General features: G+C 40.3%; 1 protein-coding gene across 2 annotated transcripts in view; it reads left to right on the plus strand.

The window, feature by feature from the left end:
- Positions 1–2887: 2887 nt before the first annotated feature.
- The window catches only part of TMEM192 (transmembrane protein 192), a 30599-nt gene continuing 14874 nt past the window's right edge, over positions 2888–18612 (plus strand). The window contains exons 1-3 of one of the 2 annotated variants that reach the window (XM_027513530.1): positions 2888–2995; positions 11703–11849; positions 16437–16701. In XM_027513530.1, coding sequence (XP_027369331.1) covers positions 2987–2995; positions 11703–11849; positions 16437–16701 — 421 coding nt within the window. In that variant the 5' untranslated portion in view covers positions 2888–2986. The remainder of the gene's footprint in view (positions 2996–11702; positions 11850–16436; positions 16702–18612) is intronic. The other variant, XM_027513529.1, reaches the window with a different exon arrangement.

Here is an 18612-nt window from a genome sequence, read left to right on the forward strand (position 1 = left end):
ATCCTCAAGAAAAGTATTCAGATCCTACAGGATCTCAAAGAATGAGCTGGAGAGTCCTCAGGGTGTCTATAATCTCTCCTTGGGGATCTTTCTTCTGGTAAGGGGGGATTTGGAGTTGACTAATGTCCCTGCTAACCCCCGTTAGCACCATATTGATACTGCTTATAATTGTTCCATGTAGTATAAATTATTTAACTCATTTTGTCTCTGCCCAGGTCAACAAGCTACAAAATGCAGTGCTAGTTCAACAAGGATATATAAATCTACACCAACTGCAGAAAACATCTATCACTCACCCTTAGACGGATACCACTACAAGGACTCTGAGGTTTGAGACTAGCAAGAGGGGAGGCCAATCCCCCTTGCCGACCCAACTTAGCAGGAAGTAGCCAGAGAGACCTCGGTGCCCCTATTCCCAAAGAATTGGGCCTCCCATCTCTTGAGGGGGGAATTTTAGGTAGTTAGAATAGGAAAAAGGAGTCTAAAGTGGTGGTGGCAAAAAGACAAAGAAAGGGAAAAGCCCACGCAAAGGGAACAAAGGAAAAATACGCAGACAGAAATGAGAACCTCAGGCGAAACAAACACACCCCCTTCCTGGCTAGCCCTAATTTGCATAGCACAGGCTCAGAGGGTGAGGAGACAAAACATTTAAAAAGAGGGAGCTAAGATGGGCTGGGGCTTCTCTTTTTGGCCTGCCCTCACGCCTCGAGGGTGTACTATCCTTTGTTTGTGGAATAAAACTCTGAGCTCTAATGGAGCTGTAACACTGGTCCACTGTTCAAACCTTTGCTGTGGTGAGACAGAACCGAGGAAATTACACAGTTTCCCAACAATTGGATCCTATATGGTTGGGTGAAGGGAAGCAGCAAAACATACATTTGCAGGACAATTTGGAAATTTTTGCCATGGATTTGCAAATATGGAATTACTATGGGTTTCCTTAAGTATAATCATATTATTGTAGTTAAGAAGGAAAGTGAAAGTCGCTCAGTTGTGATCAACTCTTTGTGACACCCTGGTCTGGAGCCTGCCAGGCTCCTGTGTCCATGGAATTCTCCAGGCAAGAATAGTGGAGTGGGTTGCCATTCCCTTCTCCTGGAGATCTTCCCAACCAGGGATGGAACCCAGGTCTCTTGCAGCTGGATTCTTTACCATCTGAGCCACCAGGGAAACCTGCAGTTAACATGAAAATACCTTCCTTTTAGGCAATGAACAATCTAGAAACATCTTCATTTTGGACTCAATCTACTTTCAAATGGTTCAATTTAAAAATATGTGACACACACATAAGCATGAGTCCTCACACAGAGCAACTAACTGTTGAGATAATGTTAACCACTGTTGAATCAATATGAGAGGTGCACAGATGTTCTCTGTACTAGTTTTTCAAAGTTTCCCAGGTTTGAAAACTTTTAAAATAAAATGTTTAGGGGAAGTGCACATCTAGACAAAGCTCTTGAGATATAATTTATAGAGTCTCAGAAAATTTTAAAGATTTAAAGTTGCCTTGAGATTTTAAAGATCAAAAGTTCATCTTTTATTTTGTTGTTGCTCAGTTGCTAAGTTCAACTGTCTGTGACCTCACGGACAGCAGAAAGCCAGGCTACTCTGTCCTTCACTACATTCCTGAATTTGTTTAAACTCATAGCTATCAAGTCAGTGATGCCATCCAACCATCTCACCTTCTGTTGTCCCCTTCTCCTCCTGCTCTCAATCTTTTCCAGCATCAGAATCTTTTCTAATGAGTCAGCTCTTCACAGCAGGTGACCAATCTGTTGGAGCTTTAGCTTCAGCATCAGTCTTTCCAATGAATATTCAGGTTGATTTCCTTTAGGATTGACTAGCTTGATCTGCTTGCTCTTCCACCTTTTTCTTGGCTGATATTTAAATAATTTTATTTCAACAATGGTATAAACAAGATTACACCATACACAATGTACAAATAAGCATTAAAAAGTATGAAAGTGTATTACTACAATATCACAATAGAATGGGGGCTGATACTGACAAAAATTTTAACTTTCTTTACACTTTAACCAGGCTTCCCTGGTGGCTCAGAGGTTAAAGCGTCTGCCTCCAATGCGGGAGACCCGGGGTTGATCCCTGGGTTGGGAATTTCCCCTGGAGAAGGAAATGGCAATCCACTCCAGTATTCTTGCCTGGAGAATCCCACGAGCCTGGTAGGCTACCGTCCATGGGGTCGCAAAGAGTCGGATACGACTGAGCGACTTCACTTTCACTTTCACATTTTAACAAATGATAGTGTATTCTCAGAAAAATGCCATAAAATTCTTGTTCAATTTCACTTGGAATAAAAAGTCCAAGAAAACCCCTTATTGCCTCCTTTCCTACTGGTGAAATCATTAACTGTGTCCTCGAAACCAGTTTTTATTCTGTTTGTGTTCCTCTGCTGGCGGAGTTCTGTGCTATCAATGAAAACCTGGGATTCTACCGCTGGTTCTATGCACAGACCTAGGCTGCAAACAATAACTAAGAAAAGCTGAGAAAAAATAATGCTTTACAAAGAAGCAGCTGACGGCCCAAAATAATTCAATTCTTGGGCTTAGAACGCATCCATTAGCACCCAAATCTCTGGCCAACCTAGGACACCAGCACAGGTTTAGCAGTCAGTAGGCACCGCAGCGTTCCCAGAGGCAGCACCTCCCCCAGGGATGGACTGCAGGAAGGATCACTCCCCCTTTCTCCTCGACCATTCAGGATCGAGGTATCGGGTCAGCCCCCTCAGAGTCTACCAATAGTACGAGAGAGGCGGGACCAATCACTCCTGCCCCTCTGCCAATCGAGGGCGAGGGGCGGGTCTGGGACGGCCGCCGGAAGCAGGGCCCTGGAGCGAGGAGGAGGGGCCCGCCTCTACGCTTCGGCCAATTGAAAGCAAAGGGTGGGTCCCAGGGCGTGTCCCGGAAGGAGGAGCGGGCGCAGGTGCGGAGGCTGGGCGGCCCGGCTGCGGCCTCCGGCGGCCGGCATCATGGAGGACGTGAGTGCTCAGTGGCAGGTGGCGAGCGACCGGCCCGCATCCCCCTCCTCTGATGCTGGGCGCCCTGGGCAGAGATGGGGTTGGGAGCAGCCTTGGCGGAGGGGATCCTTCTGCGCGCGGCCACCGGGCTGCGGTGTGTGGGAGGAGGCACAGGGGCGCTGGCGGGGTCCGCGCCTTGCTGGCCGTGGGCTTATTTTCTCGGCACAGGAGGCAGGAGGGGCACCCGGCCCTTGCGTTCGCGTGTCGGGTCCCGGCACTGGGGAGGCCAGCGATGCGCGCATGGCCTCGGGAGTAGGAGCGAGTCCACCTCCTCTTGGCCTCCGGCGTTGGCTCTGAGGGCAGATCTGTCGCTGTCATCACCCGGAAACCCACATTGGAGACAAACAATGTGATGTTTTGAATGGAGGCCTGGTAGGAGTGAAGGGATTTTTAAATCTTACTCAAATGGATCCAAACCAGATTATTAAGCCACTGCACTAGTTTCAGTGTACAGAGTGCAGCCTAACTGTAAAAGTCTTTGCTTGAGTGTATTAAAACATTTTTAGGAAAATCATGTATTTGTGGCCAGAATTAACTAGATTACCCATTGACACAAAATTCTTGCTCTTGAGAAAAAGCAAAGTTGATGGTTATATTAAAGCACTGATTTAAGTTAATAAATTAATAGGAATATTACTGTGATCCTGCCACTGAATGAGATGCATCACGCAAGACACTTGAAATACAATTCGAGCCCTACAATACCTTAGATTTTTGTTCAAATAGTGACCATAGTTCAATTATCTTGACTAAATAAAGACCAAACAGTTTCTAATGATAGGACTAAAAACCATGTTTTTTCCACTATGAAAAAGTGGAAAGCAAACTGTAACACCTGAAAGTAGATTTGAGATTCATATATTTAAAGAAAATGGATTGTTTTTGAATTTTTAAAGGGTGAGATTCATGAACTGAAAATATGTGGAGAAAATGAGTATCTAAATGGAAAATGAGACATAAAAATGTGTGCAGTAAATGCTTCTTACTTGGTGCTAAGCTGCCTCTGGGTTCTTGGGTCTGTAACTTTTAGCTTTAGGATTAGTACAATCCTAGAAATTTGTTTCACCAAACAATTGGAGAGTAATGTTTCACCAATAGCTACGTAGCTAGGTCACTTTAGGTATGAACAGTTGCCTACCTTTGGTATTTGTGGATATGATTTCTCCCACCCAAGAGAAAGCTAAAAACTATGTGCCATGTCCTAGGCCCAGACACCTAAATGAATTAAGAGGCAAAAACTTTTTAATTTGGGTTCTTTGTTTGCAAGGGCAAACCAATTTTGGCTACTTTAAGGAAGAAAGGGATTTATTTGAAAGGATATAGGGTAGATGATAAAAAGATAAAAGATCTTCCCTGTAGCTCGGGTGGTAAAGAATCTGCCTACAAAGCAGGACACCTTGGTTCGATCCCTGGGTCAGGAAGATCCTCTGGAGAAGGGAATGGCAATTCAATCCAGTATTTTTGCCTGGAAAATCCTATGGACAGAGGTGGGCTATAGTTCACGAGGTCACAAAGAGTTGGACACGACTGAGAGACTAACACTGCTACAGGGTAGATGAACACCTAATCCTCTGAAAGGATTCAAACAAGGGCTGCTTAAGGGATCCAGTGACAGATGTCCTTTCAGAATCTGTTCTGGAATGGATCTACCTCAACCATGGCCTTTTGTTTGCTTTGTTACTCTGAGAGTTAGATTGGCCTAACCCTCTTTGGTTTCATGACCATCCTTAGACCAGAGGAAGGTGAAGAGCACTGAAGGATGTTCCCCTTGAGATTGCAGAGGTAGACTTTGGGTCCCCAAAGGGGAAGTAGTAATTGTGACAAAAGAGGGAGGAGATGATGTCGACAAACAACAGGTATCTTTTCCAGGTAGCAGTGTGATTATTAATCATGGAGATTATTTGGATCAAGAGTCTTATTCCCTTCACCTTTCTCTTGCAGATGACAAGTTACAGAGAGAGACAGGATGCTGTTTGTATAGTTTTCATACATTTCTTATAGGATCCAAAGGACAGTGTATTTGATATAGTCACCAAACACATTGTATTTCATGAACATTGAATAAGTGACAGAAACCATATTATCCCCGACCCCTTCAGTGTAGTGAGGGAGAACAAAAGGCATACATGTAAATGAAACAATACAAGGCAGCGCACGAAATGTAATACCTTTTTTGGTTTTAAAGTAGAAAACACTTGGCAAGACAAGTTTATATATAGAGAATGCAAATTTTGTTGGACCTTGAAAAATGAATTGCATGCTGAAAAAGATATGAGAGGATATTTGTGGGCACTCCAAAAAGCTCATGCAGACCAGAGGAGAAAGTGCATGAAAGGGACCAAGAGAGAGATAAAGCAGACTGTTGTCTTACAGTCAGGGTTTCAGTGCTATCTTTTAAAAAATTCCTAGATCCCAACTGTTCAAGAAGTTGGGCCGTCTTTCATTCACTCTACGCACATACTGAGCACCTGCTGTGTATCAGGTACTAAAGGTGCAAAGAACAAAGTATAATGTAGAGTCCTGCCCTGTGAAGCATACCTTATTCCAACCACTTTCATACCTTGTGCTTCTTTCTGCCTGGAAGAACAAAATATCTGTATATAATACATGAAAGGACATTGTTTTGAGATAATAGACATCAAGCAATGAAGTAGAGTGATCTCTGAGAGATAGGAAAATGAACTGTGTGATTGCCAGCTCACTGCTTTAAGAGAGTTTGTGGGCTATGGCAGAGGTTGGGGCACCAGGTGGGCTTCAGTAGACCCTGAGTTGAGTAGGTGGAGCTGAATCTGGGGATACTGAAGCAGCTTGGGTTCACCAGACAGAGAATCCAGAGAGCAGAGTGCTGTACAGAGGGAGAGCTCCAAAGAGTGCAGAGTCCCTATTCAGCTAAGTCCTGTTCTCTATGCCTCTGAGGTAATGCCCTGATGACCGAGGGGGAAAAAAAAAAAAAACAAAACAATGACCCAGAAGGACTAGAAGGAGCAGTACTCTCACACAGGGCCAGGATTAGTGCTTGTTCTTCCAGCTAGACTGGAAACCTCATAATCACAGGGTATTGAGCATTCAGAAAGGTCTTACTTCACTTGTAGGGAATATTTAGCACTAGACCAAACATGGTATGGTCCCACCTAAGAAGCACCTTAAAAGAGTAAAGAGATCAAATTGTTTCCAGTGACTTAACTGAATCCAGAAAAAAGCTCAAGAATATTTACAGGAATACAAAAGTATCCAGCATCCAAAGAGTTAAATTTTTTTGCAGTGTCTGGCATCCAATCCAAAATTACCAGGCATTGCTAATTATGTGATATAATGGAGATGTTAAGTAATGCTATCATGGTAATCATTTTGCAGTATATAAGTGTATCAAATCAACTCATGATACACAAATTTACACAATGTGACATGTTAATTATATCTTAATAAAGTGGAAAAAATGACCAAGCATGCAAAGAGGCAGGGAAATATAACATAATAAATCAATTAAAACTGATTAAAAAATGACATGAAATAGCAAACAAGGACATTTAAAAAAACTACTATAACTTTTCTATATGTTCCAAAGGTTAAAAACACATGAGAGATATAAAATAGACCCACTCAAACTTGTAGAAATAAAAACTACCGTGTCAAAATGAAAAGGGCAGAGCGAACAGCATTGAGGCATCAGGGAAAGCAGCATGTTTGCAAGACAGCCGTTTGACAGGTGGGGAGGGATGAAGGGGCACAGAGATTCGAAAAATGGCTCCTGGAGATGTGCGTGGACATTAGCTAAGGGAATACCCAGGGAGGTGAGACAGCTGCTGAGAAAGCTAGAAGAATAGAAGTCATGAAGAAAACAGATATCATCAGAATTGCTCCTTGAGTTATGGCAAACTAATTAGGAAGCTGTCTAAGCATTGAATTAAAAAAAAAAAATTGTAGCAGTGTTGAATGCCTGCTAGTGGAAATTGAGAAGCCCATCCCAGATCTGGTTATGTCCCAGACTTCTGTGTTATCTTTATAATCTCGGTGCCCAGAGCCCACCCTTACACCATTTGTCCCCCTCTCTACCCCTTCCAAAGTAAATATATGTATATATATTATATAATATATAAAGTGTTATATATATTTAATATATATACTAAATATTAATATTAACTAACAACAGTCAATTATTAATAATAACTACAATTAAATTATATTAAATGTATAATATATGTATTTATATATTATATATATATTTACTTTGGAAGTAAATATATAAGTTAAGTCACTAAGCCATGTCTAGCTCTTCACAACCCATGGACTGTAGCCTGCCAGGCTCCTCTGTCCTTGGAATTTCCCAGGCAAGAATACTGGAATAGGTTGCCGTTTCCTTTACCAGGGGATCTTCCTGACCCAGGGATTGAACCTGCATCTCCTGCTTGGCAGGTGAATTCTTTACCACTGAGCCACCTGGGAAGCCTCACACACACACACACATGTATATATGTATATATGCACACGTGTGTGTGTGTGTGTGGTGCTGGTGCTAAGTCACTTCAGTTGTATTGGACTCTTGGAGACCCTATGGACTGCAGACCACCAGGCTCCTGGTGCATAGGATTCTCCAGGCAAGTGGATTGCCGTGCCCTCCTGCAGGGGGTCTTCCAGACCCAGGGATCCAACCCATGTCTCTTCTGTGTCCTGCATGGTAGGTAGTTTCTTTACCACTAGAACCACATGGGAAGCCCTATATATATATATATATATATGTACATACGTATATATGTGAACAGCTGATGCTAACAGCCGATTCATTGGAAAAGTTCCTGATGCTGGGAAAGATTGAGAGGAGAAGAAGAAGAGGATGTCAGAGGATAAGATGGCTGGAAGGCATCACTGATTTAATGGATATGAACTTGGGCAAACTTTGGGAGATAGTGAGGGACAGAGAGGCCTGGCGCATTGCGATCCACAGGGTCGCCAAGAGTTGGACACGACTCGGTGACTGAACAACAACAACAGTGTGTGTGTGTGTGTGTGTGTGTGTGTGTGTATATGTATAATGTTAAATAAGGAGATCAAATCAAGGTGGTGGAGTAGAAGGACATGTGCTCATCTCCTCCTGTAAGAACACCAAGATCACAACTAGCTGTTGTACAGCCATTAACAGGAGAATGCTAGAACCCACCAAAAAAGATACCCCATGTTCAAAGACAAAGGAGAGGCTGCAGTGAGACAATAGAAGGGATACAATCATGATAAAATCAAATCCCATACCTTCTGGATGGGTGACCCACAAATTGGAGAAGAATAAAACCTAAGGAGTTCTCCCTCTGTTGTGAGGGTTCTGAGCTCTATGTCAGTCTTCCCAATATGGGAATCTGGGAAAGGGACTAGGAATCCACAGGGAATCTGACTTTGCAGGCCAGCAGGATTTGATTACAGGATTTCCACAGGACTGGAAGAAATAGATACTCCACTCTTGGAGGGCACAAGCAAACTCTTGCATGCACCAGGACTCAGGGGAATAGAGCAGTGACCCTATAGAAGACAGAACCAGACCTACCTGCTAGTGTTGGAGGGTCTCCTGTGGAAGTGTGGGTTGTCAGTGGCTCACTGTGGGGACAGGGTCACTGGCAGCAGCAGTCCTGGGAGGTGCTCCTTGGCAAGTGAGCCCTCTTGGAAGAGGCATTAGACCTACCATAGAGCCTGTAGACTCCAAGGCTGGGTTGCCTCAGGCCAAAATACTAGCCCCACCTGCCCCATCAGCTGATAATTAGATTAAAGTTTTACCCAGCCCACAAGAATAAGACCCAGTTTTCCCCACCACCAGTCCCTGGCATCAGCCTCATTCACCTGAGGGCAGAAGGAAGAAGCAGGAAGAACTACAATCCCGAAGCCTCCTGAATGAAAACCATAACCACAAAAGTTAACTGAAATGAAAAGGCAGAGAATTATCTCCCAGATGAAAGAACAAGATAAAGCCCCAGAAAAATAACTAAATAAAGTGGAGCTAGGTCCAGGAAAACAATTCAAAATAATGATAGTGTAGATGATTCAGAATCTTGGGAAAAAAATGAAGCAGATGTAAGAAAGTTTATGAAAGACCTAGTTGAACTAAACAAACAAAACAGAGATGAACAATACACTAGAAGGAATCAGTAGAAGAATAACTGAGGCAGAGGAACAGATAAGTGACCTGGAAGACATAATGTGGAGATCGCTGCTATAAAACAGAATATAGAAAAAAAAAAAAAAGAAAAAACTGAAGTCAGCCTAAGAGTCCTCTGGGACAACATTAAGTGCACCAACATTCACATTATAGGGGTCTCAGAAGGAGAAGAGAGAGAGAAAGGATCCAAGAAAATATTTGAAGAGATGGTTTTTGTTAAAAACTTACCTATATATGGGAAAAGAAATAGTCAACCAATCCAGGAAGTGCAGAGAGTCCCAGGCAGGATAAACCTGAGGAGGAATACACCAAGACGCAATGTAATCAAACTGACAGAAATTAAAAACAAAGATAAAATATTAAAAAGCAATGGGGAAAATGACAATATACAAGGGAATTCCCATAAGATTATTAGCTGATTTCTCAACAGAAACTCAACAGAAATTCCCTTCAACAGAAGAGAATAGCATGATATATTTAAAATGATGAAAGGGAAGAATCTACAACCAAGAAAACTCTACCCAGCAAGACTCTTGTTCAGATTTGATGGAGAAATCAAAAGCTTTCCAGACAAGTAAAAGTTAAGAGAATTCAGCATCATCAAACCAACTTTACAACACATTTTAAAGGAACTTCTCTTGGCAGGAAACACAAGAGAAGGAAAAGACCTACAAAGAATTAACCCAAAACAATGAAGAAAATGGTAATAGGATCACACATATTGATAATTACCTTAAATATAAATGGATTAAATGCACACCAGAAGACATTAACTGGCTGAGTAGATGAAAATATATGCATGTATGCACGTGCAGTTACCACGTCACTCTAGTTAACTCCTCAAATTGTATGCAGTTATTTTATACTGTTAGGTTAATCATGTTTCCATTATTACTTACAATTGTAAATATCTTTTTTTGTGTATGACTATTAAATGTGGAAACTGATAAGAATCTTTTACTATTGTGAAAAAAATTATCTACTCTCTTTGCAACACTCAAATATATATACATTACAGATAACTGTAGTCACTGGGCCAAAAATTATATTTCCCCAGGACTTATTTGCTGTCAGATTTTTACATTTTGACCACCTTCACTCATTTCTCCTACTCTCCCATCTCCTTCCTGTGGCTACCACCAATCTATTTTTTGTATCTATCTTCAGTTTTTATAGATTCCACGTAAAAGTGAGATCATACAGTAATTGTCTTTCTCTATTTGATTTATATTACTTGATATAATTCCTACAAGATCCATCCATGTTGTTGCAAATGACAGGACTTCATTCTTTTTTATGACTAAATAATAATTTGTTGTATAAAAATAGATTGTTTCCATGTCTTGGCTGTTATGAATAATGCTGTGATGAACATGGGAGTACAGATATTTCTTTAAGATAAGACTTTGTATCCTTTGGATATATACCCAGAAGTAGATTTGCTGGGCCATGTAATAGTTCTATTTTTGATTTTTGAGGCCCCTCCATACTGTTTTCCACAGTGGCTATACCAATTTACATTCCCACCATCAATGCTCAAGGGTTTCTTTTTCTCCATATATTCTCTAGCACATATTATCTCATCTTTTTGATAAAAGCCATACTGACAAGTGTGAGTTAATAGCTTATCGCTGTTTTGATTTGCATCTCCCTGGTGATCAGGGATCTTAAGCATCTTTTTATGCATCTGTTGGCCATCTGTATTTCCTCTTTGAAAAAATGTCTATTTGGTTCCTTTGCCCATGTTTTAATTGAATTGTTTTTGGTTTTGCTTTTTTGCTATTGAGTTGTATGAGGCAGCATTGTTATTAATAGACATCAATTTATAATGGTCAAACAAAATGTGGTATATCCATATATGAAATACCATATTCATCAATAAAAATGAACTAATTACTGATACATGCCACAACACAGATGAACTCAAAAACATATTCAGTACTAAGAAGCAGGACTCAACACATTTTTTATGATTTCATTTACATGAAATGTCAAAAAAAAAAAAACAATCTATAAAGACAGATTAGCGGTTACTTAGGTCTAGGGACAGAAATGGGGAGTGATTATAAATGGTCATGATTAGCATGTTGCAAGTGTTCTAAAATTGTTGTAATAGTTGCCTAACTATAAATATACAGACATTTATTGAATTGTATACTTAAGCTAGTATATTTTACATTATATATATTATATGTCAATAAAGCTGTTGAATAAAGTATTTTAAAAATAAGTAAGTTTTCAGGGCTTGAAGAAAATTATTTGCTTTAATCCCATTATGTATTACCTTATTTGGAGATAAAGAATCAATATTTCCTTTACTTGTTTTAATAGTTGTTATTTTTACCAATTTATTTACAGTAGTTATTAAGAGGTTTATGGTATTTTTTCAAATTTGGCTTTAGGTAGGGAGTATGGTGTCTTGTCTGTAATTTTTGTAATGAATTTTAAAGCTTTATAGTTAGTAGTTTTTCTTGAAAACATAATCCAGAAAGTGGTGTTTATTGCTTGCTTCCATTTTCTGTACCCCAGGGTTCCTTGGATCTTATCCAGAGTATTGAAGATGACCCTCTTCTGGACACCCAGCATCTTCCACATCACTCTTTACATGCTCATTTTAGGCCCAGATTCCACCCTCTTCCTACAGTCATCATAGCAAATCTTCTCTTGCTGATACATGTAAGTTGGCTGGGGGAAAGTGATCCATTTGGAGGTGATGTTTTGCTAGTGGTGATGTTTCTAAAAAAAATTTATAACCTCTTCAGAGGGCAGAGGGCAGTTTGGCTGTATCTATCCGCATTTAAAGTATGCATACTTTTTTACTAATACTTCTACTTCAAAGTATTTATTGTAGACATATTTGCACACATGCAAGGGTATTGTTTATGATAGCAATGTTGTCTGCAATATGAAGGAACTGCAAACTACCACTGCCCAGAAGATGTTTTGTATGTCCTTTCCATATGAAGGAATGCTTATGTAATATTAAAAGAGAAACTTAGAAATCTGGGGTAGATGCGTGTGTATTTAAACTACTCTTCATGATTCATTGTTGAATGGAAAAAAATGAGGTTTACAATGGTGTGAACAGAATGTTCCTTTTGCATGTTTGCAAGGGAGTTGAGAGAGCTTTTGGGCATGTAGGTGATATTGTGACTTACAAGAAACATATTTGGTCATTCAGGTGATCAGAGTAGAGTTCTCAGGTGCACTGGGTCATCATCCATGGTTTCTGGCTCTCAGCTCCCCAAAACCCTGGGAATTTCCTGAGCAATAAGAGCAATGGGAGTATCTTTTGTTACAGTTTTTGGTCTTTTTGTCTTCAGTTCCTAAGATCACTTCAGTGTCATAAAGGTGAACTGGGTGTCTTGATATTCATAGCAAGCATCATTCCACCATTTCTGTTTATGTTGATGAGTTGACTTTGAAAAGCACCTAAAGGATGGGGGCAACAGCCAGGGAAACTAAGCAGGGACAGAGGGCTGGAACATACAGTCCCACCCTCTGACTTCTGGGGATGGGAGAGGGGCTGGAGGTTGAATCAGTCACTGATGGCCAGTGATTTAATCAACCAGGCCTATGTAGTGAAGCCTCTGTAAAAGCTCAAAAGGAAGGGGTTCAGACAGCTTCTAGGTTAGTGAGCCAGAACGCTTGTGATGTGCCATACTGCCAGGCCCCAAACTCCACCAGGACAGGAGCTCCTTTGGGACCTCACCCAGTGTGTCTCTTCAATGGGCTGTTGATGTGCATCCTTTAATATCCTTTGTAATAAATTGGTAATCTGGAGAGTAAATAGGTTTCTTGTGTTCTGTGAGCCCCTTTAGCAAACTAATTGAGCCCATGAGGGAGTTGGGAATCTTTGATTTGTAGCCAGTAGGTAAGAAACACTGGTTACAAGCTAGACTTGCAATTAGCATCTGAAGTGGGGGTAGTCTTGTGGGACTGAGCCTATAATCCGAGGGAATCTGATACCTTGGTGGATAGTGGAAGTGATTTTAGGTGGATAGTGGATATACAGGTGGATAGTATCAGAATTGAGCTGAACTGTAATGGCACCGCACTCCAGTACTTTTGCCTAGAGAATCTCATGGACGGAGGAGCCTGGTAGGCTGCAGTCCATGGTGTCGCTAAGAGTCGGACATGACTGAGCGACTTCACTTTCACTTTTCACTTTCATGCATTGGAGAAGGAAATGGCAACCCACTCCAGTGTTCTTGCCTGGAGAATCCCAGGGAGGGGAAGCCTGGTGGGCTGCCGTCTTTGGGGTCGCACAGAGTCGGACACGACTGAAGCAACTTAGCAGCAGCAGCAGCAGTACATGCAGCTGGTGTTAAAGCTGGTGTTAAAGGCTTGCTCGCCTCCTGCTCACCCACCCCCTTGGAATTAGTACTGGAAACATTTAACATTTATTCTGTATTCTGTAATAGAGTATTTCCAGAAGCAGACATGACCCTTTTAATACTAGTTGAACTGAGCACCTGAATGGAAGGGACACCTAATATGTTTTAATGTTTACCTTTTGTACTATTTGAAAATTTTTTTTTACCATATCATGTATTACTTTTTCAGTTATAAAAACAACAAAAAAAGATATAGATAAATCTATATGTTGACAGACATTTACCAATTTATTTACACCTAGGAAATAATGTTAAACAGAGAAATCAGTATAATGTTTTCCCATGTTTTATATGATAAAATTACAAATGTCTGGGGATTTTTTAAACATGTCAACTACGAGATAAATAAATCCTGGAGATCTAATGCATAGCATAGAGATTACAGTCAACACTATAATATTATAAATTTCAAAGTTGCTTGGAGACTAAATAATTGTTCTTACCACAAAAAAGAGATGGTAATTATATATGATATGATAGAGGTATTGGCTCGGAGAAGGCAATGGCACCCCACTCCAGTACTCTTGCCTAGAAAATCCCATGGGCGGAGGAGCCTGGTGGGCTGCAGTCCACGGGGTCATTAAGAGTCGGACACGACTGAGTGACTTCACTTTCACTCTTCACTTTCTTGCATTGGAGAAGGAAATGGCAACCCACTCCAGTGTTCTTGCCTGGAGAATCCCAGGGCCGGGGGAGCCTGGTGGGCTGCCGTCTATGGCGTCGCACAGAGGCGGACATGACTGAAGCGACTTAGCAGCAGCAGCAGCAGCAGCAGAGGTATTGGCTAAAGCTATGGTGGCCATCATTTTGCAACATATGAGTGTTTCAAATCAACACATTGCACACCTTAAACTTACACAATGTTATGTCAGTTATATTCCTCAATAAAAAGAAATAAGTAAAGTTCAACATCATAAAAACAAGACACATGTATGAATGGTCTTGGAGGCTCACTGGGGGCTCTGTTCTAAGTCTCTTCCTCATTTTGATGACTGCAGTCTCAAGCACTAGGGGCTGCAGTTGCTCTTTGCTGAAATGTGAAAAACCAAAAGAGGGCAAAATCTTGCCACTTCTTGGGTGTTCGTGAGGAGAGTGGATGTGGTTGAGGACTGGCCCAGCTGCTACTCCAGTGAGGTGCGTTTCGGGAGAACTGACTGCACTGAGGACAGAGGTACCCTGTGCTCCTCTATACATCTAGCAAGTGGCCTGGTTCTGCCATGGCTTCCTAATTTCCAGACAGCAACTGAAGCACTTCTTTCCTGGTGCCTTTTTGTGTAATTTGTATTACATACTTTTTATGTATGTGATACATACATACACACACATCACACAACACTTAAAAAAAATTGCCTGCCTTGCTATTATGGCACTGATTGCTCTAATTTTAGGACTAAGATAATCTTGTGTTAAAGAACAAGAAAAATTAATGCCTTTATATGCTACTGTGTATAAAATGGTTCAGTTAGGTTCAATGTACAGTACATTACAGTAGAGGGAGTATGTTGACTTTTCCACTTTTGCTTTATGAGGATGTGTATAATATAGCAAATATTACTGCTCTTGACAAATCACATATATTTTAAATAGATTTATTACATGATAAGATTTCCTGCTTGGTGATAGGTGCCTGCTTGGTGATGGATGCTAATGACAGCATTTAACATTTTCTTTAATTTGATTTTTTAAAATATTACAGAATAATACTTCCTTATTGTAACAAGTAAAACACAGTATACAAAGATATAATCTTCCTATTTCTCTGCTTCACCCTATCTCCCTGAGTTAGTAAATGTATCTCAGAGTTTGTTGTATTTCTTACGGTATCTTTTGTTAAGTTCCTACAAATAAATACAAAAAGATTACCACATTGTAAAAGGTCTCCCATTTCCAAGAAAAAAAAAAAGGGTACTACAGTATTTATTTCTAAACAACATTTCTCAAACTTGAACATACATCAGACCCCCTGACAGGCTTATTACACCACAGGCTGCTGGCTGCTCCCCAAGAGGTGTTGATTTGGGGCTTGAGAATTTGCATTTCTAACTGGTCTGGAGACCACACTTTCAACTACTACTTTATACCTTAGTGTTTTCAAATCTTAACATGTCATAGATATCCACCCAAACTAATAGATAGAACTTCAATTAATTCTTTTATAGCTGAATAACATTCTATTATGTGAGTGGGTATACCTTAATTTATTCAAATATTCTGCTATGGATACACACATATACTTGGACAGTTTACATTTTTTTCTTTTCAAATACAGAGAAAACTGCAGTAAAATATCTTTTACTTCTGCTTTTACTTCTGAGTGACTACCGGGTCCTTAAGATAGGATTTCTCAGTCAAGATATTTCCAAATTATTTTCAACAACACTTCCCAGACCAGTCAGCATTTTGTAAGACTGTCTGTTTGCCCATATTTTGATACCAGTCTTTAAAATTTTGTCAATCTAATTGGACAATTATTTTAGTTCTCTTAAAACTGAAATTAGAAATAAACTTTAATGCATGATGTTTATTAGTTACTTTTGAGGTGCTGAATTAATTGTTTTTACTCTTTTTAATAAAAGAAGTGGACAGGAAACTGCATTTAACATTGAAGTGCTCATCTCTAGCAGATGGGATTTAGGGTGGTTTTTATTTTCTTATTTGCGATTTTGTCTGTTCCCCAAATTTTCTGCAAAAATTTCTCCAGGTTATCTGTTTAAAAAGTTTATAAAAATAGCAAAAATGCATTTTTAAATTCATAAAATATAGGACAGTGAAAGTCATAGGTATAAGAGTATGTGCTGGGCATGGACATTATTGTTTCTTAAATCCAAATATTGAATGTTAATCCTACTGTTTTCTTTTCGACCAGCTTGTGTTTGTTATTTTAGCATTTTTAACAGGTGTGCTTTGTTCTTACCCCAATCCAATGGAGGACAAGTGCCCAGGAAACTATACCAACCCATTGAAAGTTCAGACAGTCATAATCCTTGGAAAAGTTATTTTGTGGATTCTGTATTTCCTTCTTGAACGATATATTCAGTATCACCATTGCAAAGTAAGAAACCGAGGCTATAACAAGATCTACCGGTCAACAAGACATCTGAAAAGACTTCCACTGATGATACACTCCACTGGTAAGTTCAGTTGTCTCATTCAGCTCTTTGGCAGCTTGCTTGAGTGGCATAAATGACAGCAGAATAAAGTGTTAAATTTGATTTTATAATCAAATATATGCTGTTATTTCTGTGAGAGTGATGTGGCCACTAAAATTCATATCACCTTAATGTCTTGAAATTTTTCTTGTATTTCCCTTTGAAATCTGTATTTGTTATATAGAGGAGGAAAAATATTTCCTCTCCCCTTATAGGTTTTTAGCTGAGATTCCACCAAAAAAAGACAGGTTAACAGGAGACAAAAAAAAACCAAACAAACAGAAGTTTAATAACATTATACCTCCTGTATACAAGGGAGATGCTTCCCTGGTGTCTCAGTGGTAAACAACTTGTTTACCAATGCAGGAGATGCAATCAATCTTTGGGTTGGGAAGATCCCCTGGAGAAGGAAACGGCAACCCATTCCAGTATGATTGCCTGGGTAATCCCATTTATAGAAGGGTCTGGTGGGCTATAGTCCATGGGATCACAAAAGAGTCAGACACAGTTAGCAACTAAACAACAATATACAAGAGAGAGACCCAAGAGAACTGAGTGACTCAAAAATGGCCTAAGCCACCCACTTTAATAACATCTACAGCTAAAGACCAAAGAAGATGGGAAAGATTGCAGGGGGCAGTATTCTGAGAGGTGACCAGGAAAAGCGCAATAAGCAATGGTAAGGTTGTTAGGCAGATTTCCATTGATTTCTTGCCTTCCCCATGATTAGAGTTTCTAGAGAGTTCGAGTCATTGTGGTATTTGTTATTGTTCAGTCCCTCAGTCGTGTCCAACTCTTTGCAACCCCATGGACTGCAGCACACTAGGCTTCCCTGTACTTCACTGTCTCCCAGAGCTTGCTCCAACTCATGTCCAATGAGTCAGTGATGCCATCCAACCATCTCGTCCTCTGTCCTCCCCTTCTCTGCCTACTTACTATCTTTTCTAGCATCAAGGTCTTTTCTGATGAGTCAGCTCTTCATATCAGGTGTCCAAAGTATTGGAGCTTCAGTTTGAGCATCAGTCCTTCCAATGAATATTCAAGGTTGATTTACTTTAGGATTTACTGGTTAGATCTCCTTGCTGTCCAAAGGACTCTCAAGAGTCTTCTCAAACACCACAGTTCATAAGCATCAATTCTTTAGTGCTCAGCATTCTTTATGTTCCAACTCCCACATCCATATGTCACTACCGGAAGAACCATAGCTTTGACTATACAGACATTTGTTGGCAAAGTGATGTCTCTGCTTTTTAATATACTATCTAGGTTTGTCATAGCTTTACTTCCAAGGACCAAGCATCTTTTAATTTTATGGCTGCAGTCACCGTCTGTGGTGATTTTGGAGCCCAAGAAAATAAAGTCTCTCACTGTTTCCATTTTTTTCCCCATCTATTTGCCATGAAGTGATGGGACCAGACACCATGATCTTAGTTTTTTAAATGTTGAGTTTTGAGCCAGCTTTTTTACTCTCCTCTTTCACTCTCATTGAGAGGCTCTTTAGTTCTTCTTTACTTTCTGCCATAAGAGTGGTATCATCTGCATATCTGAGGTTACTGATATTTCTCCCTGCAATCTTGATTCCAGCTTGTGCTTCATCCAGCCAGGCATTTCATATGATGTACTCTGCATAAAAGTTAAATAAGCAGGGTGACAATATACAGCCTTGTATACTCCTTTCCCAATTTGGAACCGATCTGTTGTTCCATGTGCGGTTCAACTGTTGCTTCTTGACCTGCATACAGGTTCCTCAGGAGGCAGGTAATGTGGTCTGGTATCCTCATCTCTTTCAGAATTTTCCTCAGTTTGTTGTGATCCACACAGTCAAAGGCTTTAGAGTACAAAATGAAGCAGAAGTAGATGTTTTTCTGGAATTCTCTTGCTTTTCCTATGATC

The sequence above is a fragment of the Bos indicus x Bos taurus genome, chromosome 17 (assembly GCF_003369695.1).
Source record: "Bos indicus x Bos taurus breed Angus x Brahman F1 hybrid chromosome 17, Bos_hybrid_MaternalHap_v2.0, whole genome shotgun sequence".
NCBI lineage: Eukaryota > Metazoa > Chordata > Mammalia > Artiodactyla > Bovidae > Bos > Bos indicus x Bos taurus.